The sequence below is a fragment of the Pseudophryne corroboree genome, chromosome 7 (assembly GCF_028390025.1).
Source record: "Pseudophryne corroboree isolate aPseCor3 chromosome 7, aPseCor3.hap2, whole genome shotgun sequence".
Lineage (NCBI taxonomy): Eukaryota > Metazoa > Chordata > Amphibia > Anura > Myobatrachidae > Pseudophryne > Pseudophryne corroboree.
Genome location: NC_086450.1, coordinates 176,361,097 through 176,377,684, shown reverse-complemented (window position 1 = coordinate 176,377,684; position 16,588 = coordinate 176,361,097). Strand labels below are relative to the sequence as shown.

The 16,588-nt window shown below is 45.9% G+C and overlaps 1 protein-coding gene across 1 annotated transcript in view; it reads left to right on the top strand.

Moving 5' to 3' along the window:
• LOC134944878 (unconventional myosin-X-like) overlaps positions 1-16,588 on the top strand; it is a 271,284-nt gene that overhangs the window by 217,981 nt on the left and 36,715 nt on the right. The window contains exons 34-35 of the mRNA XM_063933792.1: positions 10,474-10,597; positions 14,040-14,337. Coding sequence (XP_063789862.1) covers positions 10,474-10,597; positions 14,040-14,337 — 422 coding nt within the window. The remainder of the gene's footprint in view (positions 1-10,473; positions 10,598-14,039; positions 14,338-16,588) is intronic.

The window sequence follows — 16,588 nt, the reverse complement described above, 5'->3', positions numbered from 1 at the left end:
AAAACCAGCCGGTACTGATCCAGTCAGACAACATCACGGCGGTCGCCCATGTAAACCGACAGGGCGGCACGAGAAGCAGGACGGCGATGGCAGAAGCCACAAGGATTCTCAGATGGGCGGAAAATCACGTGTTAGCACTGTCAGCAGTGTTCATTCCGGGAGTGGACAACTGGGAAGCAGACTTCCTCAGCAGGCACGACCTCCACCCGGGAGAGTGGGGACTTCATCCAGAAGTCTTCCAACTGATTGTAAACCGTTGGGAAAGGCCACAGGTGGACATGATGGCGTCCCGCCTAAACAAAAAGCTAGAAAAGTATTGCGCCAGGTCAAGAGACCCGCAGGCGATAGCTGTGGACGCTCTAGTGACACCGTGGGTGTACCGGTCGGTTTATGTGTTCCCTCCTCTTCCTCTCATACCAAAGGTACTGAGGATAATAAGGAGAAGAGGAGTAAGAACTATACTCATTGTTCCGGATTGGCCAAGAAGAGCTTGGTACCCGGAACTTCAAGAAATGATCTCAGAGGACCAATGGCCTCTGCCGCTCAGACAGGACCTGCTGCAGCAGGGGCCCTGTCTGTTCCAAGACTTACCGCGGCTGCGTTTGACGGCATGGCGGTTGAACACCGGATCCTGAAGGAAAAGGGCATTCCGGAGGAAGTCATTCCTACGCTGATTAAAGCTAGGTAAGAAGTAACCGCAAACCATTATCACCGCATATGGCGAAAATATGTTGCGTGGTGTGAGGCCAGGAAGGCCCCAACGGAAGAATTTCAGCTGGGCCGTTTCCTGCACTTTCTACAGTCAGGGGTGACTATGGGCCTAAAATTGGGTTCCATTAAGGTCCAGATTTCGGCTCTATCGATTTTCTTCCAGAGAGAACTGGCTTCACTACCTGAAGTTCAAACTTTTGTTAAGGGAGTGCTGCATATTCAGCCCCCTTTTGTGCCTCCAGTGGCACCTTGGGATCTCAACGTGGTGTTGGATTTCCTAAAGTCACATTGGTTTGAGCCACTTAAAACCGTGGATTTGAAATATCTCACGTGGAAAGTGGTCATGTTGTTGGCCTTGGCTTCGGCCAGGCGTGTATCAGAATTGGCGGCTTTGTCATGTAAAAGCCCTTATCTGATTTTCCATATGGATAGGGCAGAATTGAGGACTCGTCCCCAGTTTCTCCCTAAAGTGGTATCAGCGTTTCATCTGAACCAACCTATCGTGGTGCCTGCGGCTACAAAAGACTTGGAGGCTTCCAAGTTGTTGGACGTAGTCAGGGCCCTGAAAATCTATGTTTCCAGGACAGCTGGAGTCAGAAAGACTGACTCGCTATTTATCCTGTATGCGCCCAACAAGTTGGGTGCACCTGCTTCAAAGCAGACTATTGCTCGCTGGATCTGTAGTACGATTCAGCTTGCACATTCTGCGGCTGGACTGCCGCATCCTAAATCAGTGAAAGCCCATTCCACAAGGAAGGTGGGCTCTTCTTGGGCGGCTGCCCGAGGGGTCTCGGCTCTTCAACTTTGCCGAGCAGCTACTTGGTCGGGGTCAAGCACGTTTGCTAAATTCTACAAGTTTGACACCCTGGCTGAGGAGGACCTAGAGTTTGCCCATTCGGTGCTGCAGAGTCATCCGCACTCTCCCGCCCGTTTGGGAGCTTTGTTATAATCCCCATGGTCCTTACGGAGTCCCAGCATCCACTTAGGACGTCAGAGAAAATAAGAATTTACTCACCGGTAATTCTATTTCTCGTAGTCCGTAGTGGATGCTGGGCGCCCATCCCAAGTGCGGATTGTCTGCAATACTTGTATATAGTTATTGCTTAACTAAAGGGTTATTGTTGAGCCATCTGTTGAGAGGCTCAGTTGTTATCATACTGTTAACTGGGTATAGTATCACGAGTTATACGGTGTGATTGGTGTGGCTGGTATGAGTCTTACCCGGGATTCAAAATCCTTCCTTATTGTGTCAGCTCTTCCGGGCACAGTATCCTAACTGAGGTCTGGAGGAGGGTCATAGTGGGAGGAGCCAGTGCACACCAGGTAGTCCTAAAGCTTTTTTTTATAGTTGTGCCCAGTCTCCTGCGGAGCCGCTATTCCCCATGGTCCTTACGGAGTCCCAGCATCCACTACGGACTACGAGAAATAGAATTACCGGTGAGTAAATTCTTATTTTTTTTTTAGTCATTCATGACTGGCCCAATCCCTCCTAACTAAAAGGAGGGTGCAGGTTTTAAAATACAAAACGGTAAATGCCCAATCCCACCTAAAGGAAAGGGGGTGCAGGCTTTACCCGAAGAAAAAGCTGCGTCCCCCTAATAAAAGGAGGACAAGGTTCAAGATTGAGAGACAAGGATTCCTACTAAAGGGGTCTGCATCTCTCAAGGCACAACTGTGAGTACTGGTTGTTTTTAGAAGCAGCATTAGGTTTTTATTATTTTCCTATGGGGCTTAGCGAGTGCAGACCTTGCTACTGTCCGCAGCGTGTAAGCTGTATGCAGTCCATGTAAGGAGTCCCGCTGTTCCCTTCCCGCAGAAAGCTATGCTAAGCATAGAGGCCGCTATATGTGATCAGTAATCAGATCCCCACAGCAGCGCGCCAGAGGTCCCGGCGCACGGAGGCAGAGCAGTGAGATAGTGCCGCGCGGCTGAGGTGATCCTTCAGCCGCATGTGGGTGCGGCCAGCGGGGATCAGAAGCACACAGTACAGAGCGCGCTGTGTTTTCCCTGTCAGCAGAGAGGCGCCGCTACGGGACCTGTGAGAGCGGTCCCGGCGCGCACCAGCCAGCGGCAGATAGTATTACCGCGCGGCTGAGCAGATACCCTCAGCCGCCGGAGGCGGGGAGCGGGAGGAGAGACGCTGCAGTGAGCACACGGCTGAGAATAATTCCTCAGCCGCAGGAAAGTTCTACAAATATACAGGGCGGCCAGTAACAGCAAGTTAGGCTCCCTTCAGCAGAACAGCCATACAGCCAAAAATTTTAATTGGCAACCATCTTAAAATTCATGCAGGCGCCAAAAAAATGAGAAGCATGGAGTGCACTATTATAGATTAGTAGTGAGACAGCACCCTCTGCTGGTGAAATGTTATAATGCCTGAAGAATATAATTTGATTATGATTTATTTTCAAAGGAACTCTATTACAAAGAGCCTACAGAAAATACGAGGAAGCAAGTAAAGCTGACTCTAACACCATAGCTGACTAACAGTTGGGTGAGAGACGTTTGCAAGTCGGCTGGCTGTAAAGACAAAAGAAATTATTTTATTTTGTTTTATTTTTTTTCTTCTGTACAATATAGAGATATTTCCAGCCCGGCAAATCAAAATACCTTTTGCTTCCATCATCTATCGCAGTCTTTCTCCTCCTAGTTTAAAGGGTGAAAGCGCTGCGACAGTCTGGTAAGGGGTTTAGTCAACATGTCTAAAACACCAACCAAGACCTCCAAGACCTATTATGTTGCATGTAACGGGAGGAGCACGCGGATGGCAGCTCCGAGGTGTGCGATTCCTGCTTAGACAATGACATTCCACCTGGGAGCAGTGCTCCGTTTAGGTCATGGAAGAATTAGATAGAATCTCCAATGTGATGGCGGAATCCCGCACGCAACAATCAGGGCTGCGGGATTCTCAGAGACGATGGAAGACGTTCTCATCAGGTTAACGCCGCCCACACAAGCAGTAACGACTGTGTGCAAGGCAGTTAAAAGGCCTCGTTCTCTTGTACCGGAAGCAGAGGAGGAAAGAGGTCTTCTCATTTTGATACATCATTGAATCTAACCTAGACGCCGATTTCCCAGAAGAGGACACGGCAATCTCGGGTCTGGATTCTTTAAGCGAAGCGGTGAAGGAGATCCTAAACTTTAAGGTAGCAGAAGTAAAGGAGCCAAAAGAATTCGAATTGTTCGAATCCCAAAAGCCGCGTTCAGCAGCGTTTCCCATTCCTAAATCCCTCCAATCTCAAATGGTGGACGCTAGGAAACAGCCTGACAAACGTTTTAACTTTTTGAACAGGGTTTCAAGTAACTTACCCCCTACCTACGGGTGTAATGGATAAGTGGGAGACTCCACCAGTAGTGGATGGTTCCCTAGGAAGGTTGTCAAAGACGACAATCTTACCATTACCTAATGTAACGACTTTACGAGGTTTACACAGCCTTAAAGTCAATTTTTGTAGCAGAAACAGAGGCCTACGGTTGTCTACGCTTGAGTTAACAAGGCCAGGGGAACATGCTCTGGACGTATTGTACAGGCTATTGAGGGGGAAAATGGATTGGAAGAAATTACCCAACTGGCGGAACACATTTGAGAATCCGCTTCATACTTGCGTCAAGCCTCTAAGGATATTCGCAGGCTAACATCACGGCCATACCCTTTGGGGGTGAGAGGTCTTTTGGTCCACAGTTGGACAAGTGGATTTCGCAAGCTACAGCAGGGAAGTCCTCTTTTCTACCTACTCCTTATACAAGAACCACTCCACTGGTTAGGAGAGGTTATTCAGAACCAGCGTTTCATTCATTTAGATCGCCGTCCCTGCTAGCCCAAGGACGCGGTTTCGTTACACGAGTATGTGGGGACAGAGGTAGAGGCCGCTCACAGGCAGCAGCCAGAAAGCGGGATAAACCGGCTGACAAGACCGTGGCAGGACGGTCTCCCGGCGCACCGGGGATCTCCCTTGGTGGAGCACATCTGGAAGGTTATCTGGGCCAACACCGCACCAGAACCTTGGATAAACAACCTAATCTCCCAGGGGTACAAACTGGATTTTCCACAGAGGCCTCACAGTCAGTGTTTTTACAATGGAATTTCCTCGGTGCCCTCAGAGAGCAAGAGCACTACTGCCAGCAATTCAAGAATTGCTACGGTCAGAGGTCATTATTCCGGTTCCCGCCTCTCATAGAGGAACGGGTCTCTATTCCAATCTTTTTGTCGTGCCAGAGCCAGATGGGATGGTCAGGCCGATACTCTATTTAAAGGTTTTAAACCGGTTTCTGAGGGTCTCCAGATTCAAGATGGACCCAATTCAGTCGGTCATTGCAAACTTAGAACAAGGCAAGTTCAGGGTATCCATGGATGCATATCTGCATATCCCAATCTGGGCCCCTCGCCAGGCTTACATAAGGTTCGAACTGGTGACGGATCACTACCAATTCAGGGCCTTGCCGTTCAGTCTATCTTCGGCCCCAAGAATCTTTACAAAGATCATAGCACTCATGGTTGCAGAATCTAGATTATTGAGGGTCAAGATTAGACCTTATCTAGACGATATACTAATAAAGGCATCCTCTCGGGAACAGTTGATCAAGGATGTTCAGACATCTCATCAATTTCTCATTCAACATGGCTGGATTGTGAATTTCCAGAAATCCGATCTCATGCCTACTCAACGGATTCAATTCCTCGGTCTCATCTTGGACACGGTACAATTGAGCGTATTCCTACCAAAGAACAAGGTCCAGGACCTACAGAGGTTAGTGGCTCAGGTACTGAGGTCACAAGCGGTTTCTCTACACCTCTGTGTGCAACTTCTCGGGATCATGGTGACGTCTGTTGAAGCTCTCCAATTCGGCAGACTTCATTCCCGACCATTACATATGAACCTCATTGCTCAGGGAGCAGGGTCACACTGGCTTCTACATCGAAGAATACAACTTCCAACGTGCATACGAACCTCCTTACCTTGGTGTTCGTTGCACAGGAATCTCGCACAAGAGATTCGGTATTTGGGATTGGAGGATCCTGACAACAGACGCCAGTCTCAGAGGTTGGGGTGCCGTCTTAGAGAACGCTACTGGAGAGCGGCCTACCATGAACATTCTCGAACTAAGAGCAGTTTACAATGCACTTTTCTTAGCCAAAGACCTACTCATGGTTTGACAGGTGTTACAGGAACATAAAGATGCAGTCTGACAATGTCACGATGACGGCGTACATAAACCGTCAAGGAGGAACAAGGTGCAGGGTGGCGTTAAAGGAAGCCACACAGATCTTGTTGTGGGCTGAAAGGCGAAACATCATCCTCTCGCCAGTGTTCATTCCAAGTGTGGAGAACTAGGAAGCAGATTATACAATAAGGGATTAGGTGCGCCAAGGGGGCAAGTTGGTGTTTATTTGAAAAGGGGATGATGTGTGAAATGATGGTCAAAAGACTTGTAAATATCACAAAAAATTGTGATATTTACAAGTCTTTTGACCATCATTTCACACATCATCCCCTTTTCAAATAAACACCAACTTGCCCCCTTGGCGCACCTAATCCCTTATTGTATTTACCTTATTTGAAGTTGGAGGAACTTCTGCAAATAGGTAGCAGCCTTAGGACATACCAAATACCCACCTGCATGAGCGCTGGATAATCTCTCCTTTTCAAAGGAAGCAGATTATCTCCGTCACCAGGACATGCATCCGGGAGAGTGGTGCCTACATTCACGGATTTTTTACATGGTGGTGAGGAGATGGGGTCTACCTCAAGTCGACCTAATGGCGTCTCGGCAATACAATCAGCTGCCCAGATATGTGTCCAGGACAAGATATCCAGCAGCAGATGGCGTGGATGCATGAACGCTTCCTTGGTGTTACAGGAAGGTTTTACATTAAATTTGCACCTTTCCAACTCATATCCAGGTTTCTAAAAAAAAAAAAAGGTTAAAACAAGAGCGAGTGTAGGCGGTTCTAACCGCACCAGATGGCCCCGCAGGAGTTGGTACTCAGACCTGCGAGGGTTATTAGCGGAAGATCCTTGATGGTTACGTCAGAGAGAGGACCTGCGATCTCAGGGATCGTTCCAACAGCCCTGAACAGGCTGCGTTTAACAGCGTGGCTATGGAAACCATGGACTGGTGTCAGGAAAGTTGGTGGAATTCGACGGACTTCCACTTCTCCAGACTTCTACTTTTTCTTTCGGCAGGTCTGGAGGTAGGACTGAGGCTGGGCTCTCTGAAGGCTCAAGTTTCGGTTCTCTCCATCCAATTTCAAAGGCGGTTAGCATCCTTGCCAGAGGTTCAATCCTTTTTACAGGGGGTTCAGAGGACCAAACCCCTTTTTCGTCCTTCCTCTGCGCCTTGGGACGTAAATTCGAGGTTGGAATTTTTGTGATCCCAACTTTTGGACCGTTGGTAAGAACATACCTGAAATATCTCTCTTGGACGGTCACACTACTGCTTGCCTTGGCTTCGGCCAGGCGGGTTACTGGGTTGGGAGCCTTATCGTGTAAGAGTCCCTTTTTAATTTTTCATGAGAATAGGGCGGAACTCCGTACAAGAACAGATTTCCTTCCAAATGTTGTTTCTGGGTTTCAAGTAAACCAGACAATTGTGGTACCATATTTTCAGGATCTCGCAGATGGGGACGTGTACTTGGATGTTGTCCGAGCTTTACGGGTAGACGTACAGGTTACGTCGTCTTTCAGAAGGTCTGACCTTTTGTTTGTCTTAAGGATGGGCCAATGACGGGTTGGCCAGCATCTAAGCAGTCTTCGTCTAGATGGATTAGACTTGCCATTCGGCAAGCTTATATTTCCTGTGGAAAACAGGTTTCGGTTCAGACGGGTGCTCATACCACCCGATCAGTGGGTGCCTCAGGCGCGGCTGCCAGAGGTGCTTCCATTACTCAACTTTGCAGAGCGGCGACGTGGTCCTCCGCCCACAAGTTCGCAAAATTTTACAAGTTTGATACCTTTGCGACCGGAGACTCTTAAGTTCGGACGTTTAGTTTTGCAGGTCACCGACAGCACTCCCTCCCTGGGGGATAACTTTGGGACGTCCCCTACTGTATAGGACTCCAGTGTCCCCTAGTGGATGAAAGAGAAAAGAGGATTTTGGTACTTACCGATAAATCCATTTCTCTGAATCCTCTAGAGGACACTGGACGCCCGCCTCGGTGCTGTCAACCTGCTGCGTTCAATCTTCCTGTTCAAAAGAAAGAAAGAAAAAAAAAAAAAAAGAGAAAAGAGTTTGTACAAACAGCGTTAGTTTTTCAGTTAAGAGTTTCTTGGATGCTGTTTGATATGTTGTTCGGTTCCTCGCTATATGCTATAGTGTCATGTCCTATTCTCTCGGTCAAATTTTCTAAACTGAGGGAGGAGGGATTTGAAGGGGGAGGAACCGGCTGTGCAGACAATGCTAATTTTAGATTGTGCCACACCTCCGGTTGCAAGCTTCACACCCCTACTGTATAGGACTCCAGTGTCCCCTAGAGGATTCAGAGAAATGGATTTATCGGTAAGTACCAAAATCCTCTTTTTTTGCAACAGAGTTACATAAAATGTTTGATTACAATATTACAACACATTTTCAAATGTCTTAATATTTAAACACTCTACAACAGGGGGGCATGGAAATGTCTGCTGTGAGAAATTGGTTGTAAGTACAAATTATATACATTTTACAGTAACTGCTTGTCCATTCCCCTGTAGCTGTGTAAGCAAAGGTATAAGGTTGGTGTCACATGCATGTTTTAGATCACCGTATTTTCATAGATTTTATAAAAAGTGCATTTTATTGGCACACAGCAATTGGTGGAAAATACTGTTGCATCAGGACAACAGCCAAATCTCAAGTTAAATTGAGATGAAATTCTGTTCCTGTTCCAAATGTTGGTGGATTACTGCCCTCTAGTGGCAGAAAATGTTTAGTTTCAATGATTTATAAAATATTAGCAATGGGTGATCACTATACCTGTAATGTGTATGTGTATATTGATATGTATATACAGTATTTATTTATTTATATATATATATATATATATATATACAGTATACTGTGTGTGTGTGTGTGTATATATACACTGCTCAAAAAATAAAGGGAACACTAAAATAACATCCTAGATCTGAATGAATGAAATATTCTTATTAAATACTTTGTTCTTTACATAGTTGAATGTGCTGACAACAAAATCACACACAAATTATCAATGGAAATCAAATTTATTAACCCATGGAGGTCTGGATTTGGAGTCACCCTCAAAATTAAAGTGGAAAAACACACTACAGGCTGATCCAACTTTGATGTAATGTCCTTAAAACAAGTCAAAATGAAGCTCAGTAGTGTGTGTGGCCTCCACGTGCCTGTATGACCTCCCTACAACCCACACAAGTGGCTCAGGTAGTGCAGCTCATCCAGGATGGCACATCAATGCGAGCTGTGGCAAGAAGGTTTGCTGTGTCTGTCAGCGTAGTGTCCAGAGCATGGAGGCGCTACCAGGAGACAGGCCAGTACATCAGGAGACGTGGAGGAGGCCGTAGGAGGGCAACAACCCAGCAGCAGCACCGCTACCTCCGCCTTTGTGCAAGGAGGAACAGGAGGAGCACTGCCAGAGCCCTGCAAAATGACCTCCAGCAAGCCACAAATGTGCATGTGTCTACTCAAACGATCAGAAACAGACTCCATGAGGGTGGTATGAGGGTCCGACGTCCACAGGTGGGGGTTGTGCTTACAGCCCAACACCGTGCAGGACGTTTGGCATTTGCCAGAGAACACCAAGATTGGCAAATTCGCCACTGGTGCCCTGTGCTCTTCACAGATGAAAGCAGGTTCTCACTGAGCACATGTGACAGACGTGACAGAGTCTGGAGATGCCAAGGAGAACGTTCTGCTGCCTGCAACATTCTCCAGCATGACCGGTTTGGCAGTGGGTCAGTAATGGTGTGGGGTGGCATTTCTTTGGGGGGCGCACAGCCCTCCATGTGCTCCCCAGAGGTAGCCTGACTGCCATTAGGTACCGAGATGAGATCCTCAGACCCCTTATGAGACCATATGCTGGTGCGGTTGGCCCTGGGTTCCTCCTAATGCAAGACAATGCTAGACCTCATGTGGCTGGAGTGTGTCAGCAGTTCCTGCAAGACGAAGGCATTGATGCTATGGACTGGCCCGCCCGTTCCCCAGACCTGAATCCAATTGAGCACATCTGGGACATCATGTCTCGCTCCATCCACCAATGCCACGTTATACCACAGACTGTCCAGGAGTTGGCGGATGCTTTAGTTCAGGTCTCGGAGAAGATCCCTCAGGAGACCATCCGCCATCCATCAGGAGCATGCCCAGGCATTGTAGGGAGGTCATACAGGCACGTGGAGGCCACACACATTACTGAGCCTCATTTTGATTTGTTTTAAGGACATTACATCAAAGTTGGATCAGCCTGTAGTGTGTTTTTCCACTTTAATTTTGAGGGTGACTCCAAATCCAGACCTCCATGGGTTAATAAATTTGATTTCCATTGATAATTTTTGTGTGATTTTGTTGTCAGCACATTCAACTATGTAAAGAACAAAGTATTTAATAAGAATATTTCATTCATTCAGATCTAGGATGTGTTATTTTAGTGTTCCCTTTATTGTTTTGAGCGCTATATATATATATATATATATATATATATATATATATATATATATACATACACACACACACACACACACACAGTGTATATATAATTAATATATCTCTATCCATCCAAGTATTAATTCTAGTAAACATTCTATCTACCAGGAGAACAGCCTGAACAGTGAGGCCGTAGAACAGACATACAAGAGGAATCCTATCTTGAGATACACTCATCACCCACTGCACTCCCCACTACTACCACTGCCTTATGGGGATGTCAACCTCAACTGTACGTATTCACCTCAGCCTCATATACCCCTCATTCACTCATGCTTCATCCAAAACCAAAATGTATAATTTGCAGGAGACTGATTTGCCAGGGCTCCTTGTCCTGGGGCAGTATTAGTAACAACAGTGCAGCTCACCTGCCTGAGTATTCTGTGTCTGTACAAAGTATAAACTACTAGAAATAGATTATATGAGCACTGATGCTACTGTAGATTATAGTTAATGTATTATTCACACAAATATTTGTGTACAACTTTCCATACAGAGTGCTTAAAATATTTTCACCCTAGTCTCATGGTAAATGAACTCTCTAAATTAGCTAACATCCCCACTAGTGGCCAATCTGTGCACTTATGCTGTATCAAGGTGGTCTCAAGCATATGTAACCACTATGCAATGGGTACCTGGTCTCCTCATGAGTCTATTTTACACTCAGTGCTGTAGATCTCAGGACCATATACATGTCTTTCACCACCTACATGTCTCCTCTAAAGGACCAAGCAGTTAGGGGTTAAATGGGCATTGCCACAGAGGTACCTTATCTGTATCAACTTCGAGAAAGTACTTCTAGCTGCCCTGCCATGAAGGAAGCATCTTAGATCCTGTCGTGGGCAGAGCTACATCTGGGACTGGAAGACAGATGCTCAGAGACGCTTTTGCCTATAGTAGACAAATTATCACCATTCCAAACTTTTGTCGGGCTTTGTGCAGATCTGGTGGTGTTTTGACAAAATCACAAACTGACCCTCAATGGTGGGATGACCCCATTTCTTATTAATGTGTTGGCAGTACCATGCTTGTTTCATTTAGTCTACCTGCTGCTTTCCTTCTTTCCTCAACTCCACTGATTCCTTGGATCCTGCAGAATGTCAGCCAAGACACAATGCAGACTTTGCCTTGGTCCCCAGTTGTCCCTGACTGTCCTGGTATGTTGATCTTGTTGATCTTTCACTTGCTTACACTCCATGCCTTCCTCTCCAGCCAGAACTTCTGGTTCAGGACTCTCTCTTACACCATGGCCCAACAGAGCTGAGTTTGTCTTCATAGCTTTAGATGCCATGCGTCTTAAATGTGATGATTTTACTAACCCAGTTATGGAGACTATGTGGCCGACACAGAAGCCATTGTAATCCTGTTTCTATCATAGGGTTTGAAAATCCTACTAGGATGGAAAACTCCATTCCTCATACGAAGCCAATATATTGCATAGTTCTCATTTACTATTACAAAAGGGCTTGGGGAAAAATGCGTACCTCTGAGTTCCCCCAGGGGATATGTTTCTTTGGGTTCCGGTATGAATGGTCGACCATGTTATGGTCGACAGTCATTAGGTCGACCACTATTGGTCGACATGGACACATGGTCGACACATGAAAGGTCGACACATGAAAATGTCGACATGAGTTTTTTTTTACTTTTTTTGGTGTCGTTTTTTGCGTAAAGTGACTGGGAACCCCAATTAGTGCACTGCGTCCCCTCGCATGGCTCGCTTCGCTCGCCATGCTTCGGGCATGGTACCTTCGCTCCGCTAACGCTTCGCTTGGCACAGATTACCGTTCCAATCGTAGTCCACGTGGATCGTAAAGTATGGAAAAGTTCCCCAAAAGAAAAAAAAGTTAAAAAACGCATGTAGACCTTTTCATGTGTCGACCTTTTCATCTGTCGACCTTTCATGTGTTGACCATTTTCATGTGTCGACCATGTGTCCATGTCGACCATGTCAATGTCGACCAATAGTGGTCGACCTAATGACTGTCGACCATAACATGGTCGACCATGTGAACGGATACCGTTTCTTTGTGGTTGTCAAATTCAGTGATTCATAAAAACATTAAACCTCAATTATATACAATAGTTATTACTATTATCCTTCATTTATATGGCACCAAAAGAATTCCACAATGCCTTACTAAGTACATAAACAGAAACAGTAAGGACAAAACAAGAAAAAGAGTGACTTACAGTTTAAACGTTGTAGGACATGAATATTGTTTCTAAACATTGCTGCATCAGCAGTCATGATACTCTGATAAGCAGGAGGGAGGCAGAACTCAAGGGATAGGTACATTTCTAGGCAGTGGGGAGGAGGGGACTGTAAAAGTGAGGAAAGGAAGAGCGCCCTACACGTGAGAGCTTACAGTTTAAAGAGGAGGGGCAGACAGACAGTGACACTGAAGGAAGAGACAGTGAACATGGAGCAGTGTATTAAGATTAGAGATGGATGGCTTTGATAAAGAAGTGGGCCTTGAGAGCCCATTTTAAAATTTATAGAGTGGTGTAGAGTCTGATGGTGAGAGGGAGAGAGTTCCAGAGATAAGGAGCAGCACGGGCAAAGTCTTGGAGGTAGGAGTGGGAGGAAGTAATCAGTTGGGAGGAGATTTTGAAATCAAGGTGGGCTGGTAGGGGTGTGAAGGGAGATGAGGTCAGCTATGTAAATAGGAAAGGAATTGGTGAGGGTTTCGTAAATGAGTACAAGAAGCTTGAATTAGGCTCTGAAAGGGAAGGGGAGCCTGTGTGGGGCTTGTAGGAGAGGGGGAGGCAGATGTAGTGCTTTTGTAGAGGAAGAAGAGCCAGGCAGCACCATTGAATACAGATTATAGCTTAGGTAGGTGGAAGTCAGGGAGACCAGATAGGAGGATAGGACCAGTGAGTGGAAGAGGGTCTTAGTTTCCCTGCAGGTTTAGGAAGTGTTTGATCCTAAAGAAATTGTAGAATGTGAGGTTATTCAGGAGGGTGGGAAGATATTCAGCTCAGTCTTAGACATGTTAAGTTTAAGAAAGCACTGGGAGGTAGATCTGCGTGTAATGTGCATAGAAATTATATGGGAGGTCAAAAGAGCTCATGAGCTCACCTAAAGAGAAAGTATAGAGGGAGAATAGGACAGGTCCAAGAACAGAACCTTGGGGGACACCTACTGTCAAAGGAAGTGTGTGAGTGGGGAGTAGAGTCATGAGAGGAGACTGGGAATTATAGGCCAGAGAGGTAGGAAGAGAGCCATGAAGAGGGCAGGGTCACGCAGACAGTGACACTGCAAAATAAGTTATTCCATTAGTAACTGGGACTTTAAATAAAAACACCAAAATGGAAAGTGCTGCATATTGGATTACTTCTGAGGAAGTGTACACTGAAATGCATTGAAGAATACCTGTAAGATCCTGGGGACTTGCACAAATTCTGTTACCACATACTCCATGCTTATATCTTGCAGCTTCAAAATATAACTCTTTATACCCCCATAATTACCAAAAAATTGCATTTCTCCCTGCCAATAATTTTTTATAGAATTTCTATTTTTGCCATACTTCTCTGCTTAGACTTTCCTGTATAAATGGCTATCAGAAATTCGTTTTGTACAATTTAAAGGTATTTTAACTAATTTGACATTGTTTTTTAATATTTATTTTATACAGTTTATAATCATTTTCCATCTTTTTTTTTCATAGTGCAAAAAGATAAGGGTTACACCACTCTTCAGGATGAGGCTGTGAGGATCTTTAATTCCCTCCAGGAGATTGAGACCGTCCCTGATCCAGTTGCCATAATTCAGGGCATCCTACAGACCTGCCAGGACCTGAAGCCTCTGCGTGATGAAGTTTATTGCCAGCTGATAAAACAGACAAATCATGTACCCCAGCCCAACGGCCCTGGCAACCTGCGCCACTGGCAGCTGCTCTGTTGTATGAGCTGTACATTCCTTCCCGGCCGAAACATCCTGCGCTACCTCAAGTTTCACCTCAAGAGGTGAGATTGAGAGACAATGACTGATAATGATTCCAGTTTTCCATTGCTCATTCAGTACCACACATTAGACTGAATGTCTGGTGTTCTAGTAAAACGGCAGTGATGTCTGGTACATTACCAGGCAGTGTTACTGAATATTATGGAAGGTAGTGTAAATTGTTTATAGCTTAATGCCATGAAATATAAAGTGGTGATATTATTTCCTACAAGATATCTCTGGCACACTAAAGTCAACTGTCCATTATTTATAATGGGTGATCTGTCACAGTAGTGGCCAATTTACCCTCTTTATTGTTCATATTTGCCAGGGACACCTGTATATGGCAATCAGGATAGTTTAAATCTCGTTTTGCCCCTCTCTGCAACCTTTTTAGCGTATTGGAATAGTTTCTGTTCAGCAAGGCAAACATACTGCAAAGTTGGACTCAATTCAGTTTAAACTAATTTTTTTACCGTTGGCAATCAGGACCAAAATGAGTTAGGCCTGTTGATGCAGTTGATCTGCTGTAACAACTAATGAATGGTTACAACTCATGTAATATAGATAACTTCATCATTTTACAGTTGTCTAACCACAAGAACTCTCTAATCATTATATTGAACCAGTAGGTTCCATTTCCTAGACCTGTGGTTTTCAATGCCAGTCCCCAAGTATCCCCAGCAGTTCATGGTTTTAGGATTTCTATTTGTGGGAACAGGTGTGATTATTACTGACCTAGCAAAATGGATCATTTCACTGGTGCATGACTAAAGAATTCTAGAAAACATGACCTGTTGGGGAATACTTGAGGACTGGAGTTGAGAATCGCTGTCATAGACAGTAGATAATATGTAGGCATTGTGCGCAAGAAGTGAGCCACTTCTGACTTGGCACTAGCACTGGAAAATAAAAATCTTACCTCTGTCATGTTATAATGTAAGTCAGGGGTTCTCAAGTACTGCAAACAGGTCATGTTTTGTAGATCTCTATATTCATGCACACGTTAATTTAGTTTTTTTTGTAAATCTCACACCTACTTCCACAGACAGAATTCTTCAAAACATTGACTTATTGGGAAAACTGTAGGGTTGAGGTTGAGAATACACACATATGGGATTGTATTCAGATAAGATAAAATACATCTCATGTTTAGCAATTGTCAAGCATACTAAAGTCGCCCACTTTTTGGGGGGATTCATCTCCGGTTTCCAGTGAGCCTTCATTATTTTAGCTTCTTTTTGAACACCATCCAAAATTAACAAAATTGACATGGGTGGAACTTTTCTTACAAAAACTGAATTGCCTCTGACTTTTGTGCTGCTCACCAGATCATCTAGGGCAGGGGTGTCAAAGACAAGGCCCGCGGGCCAAATCCGGCCCGCCAGACCTCGTCTGATGGCCCGCGGTGCCGCCGCCATGAAACCCCCTTCTCCCGAGTGCCCAGCTCGGGGGGGGGCGGGGTTTCGCGGAATGACGCGATTGCGTCGTGACGTCACGGCGCAAACGCGTCATTCAACGAAACCCCGTCGGAGGAGGGAGAAGGGAGCCGCGCAGACGAGGAGGGAGAGGCGGCTGAAGAGCGGCGAGAACCGCTTCAAATGTAAGTCAGCCCCTCTCCCTTCCTCTCTTTCTCTCTCTCTCCCTCCTTCCACCACCTGCCGCAATGTGTAAAATGGGGACCTGTGCCTGCCACAATGTGTAAAATGGGGACCTGTGCCTGCCACAATGTGTAAAATGGGGACCTGTACCTGCCGCTATGTGTAAAATGGGGACCTGTGCCTGCCACAATGTGTAAAATGGGGACCTGTACCTGCCGCTATGTGTAAAATGGGGACCTGTGCCTGCCACAATGTGTAAAATGGGGACCTGTGCCTGCCACAATGTGTAAAATGGGGACCTGTACCTGCCGCTATGTGTAAAATGGGGACCTGTGCCTGCCACAATGTGTAAAATGGGGACCTGTGCCTGCCACAATGTGTAAAATGGGGACCTGTACCTGCCGCTATGTGTAAAATGGGGACCTGTGCCTGCCACAATGTGTAAAATGGGGACCTGTGCCTGCCACAATGTGTAAAATGGGGACCTGTACCTGCCGCTATGTGTAAAATGGGGACCTGTGCCTGCCACAATGTGTAAAATGGGGACCTGTGCCTGCCACAATGTGTAAAATGGGGACCTGTACCTGCCGCTATGTGTAAAATGGGGACCTGTGCCTGCCACAATGTGTAAAATGGGGACCTGTACCTGCCGCTATGTGTAAAATGGGGACCT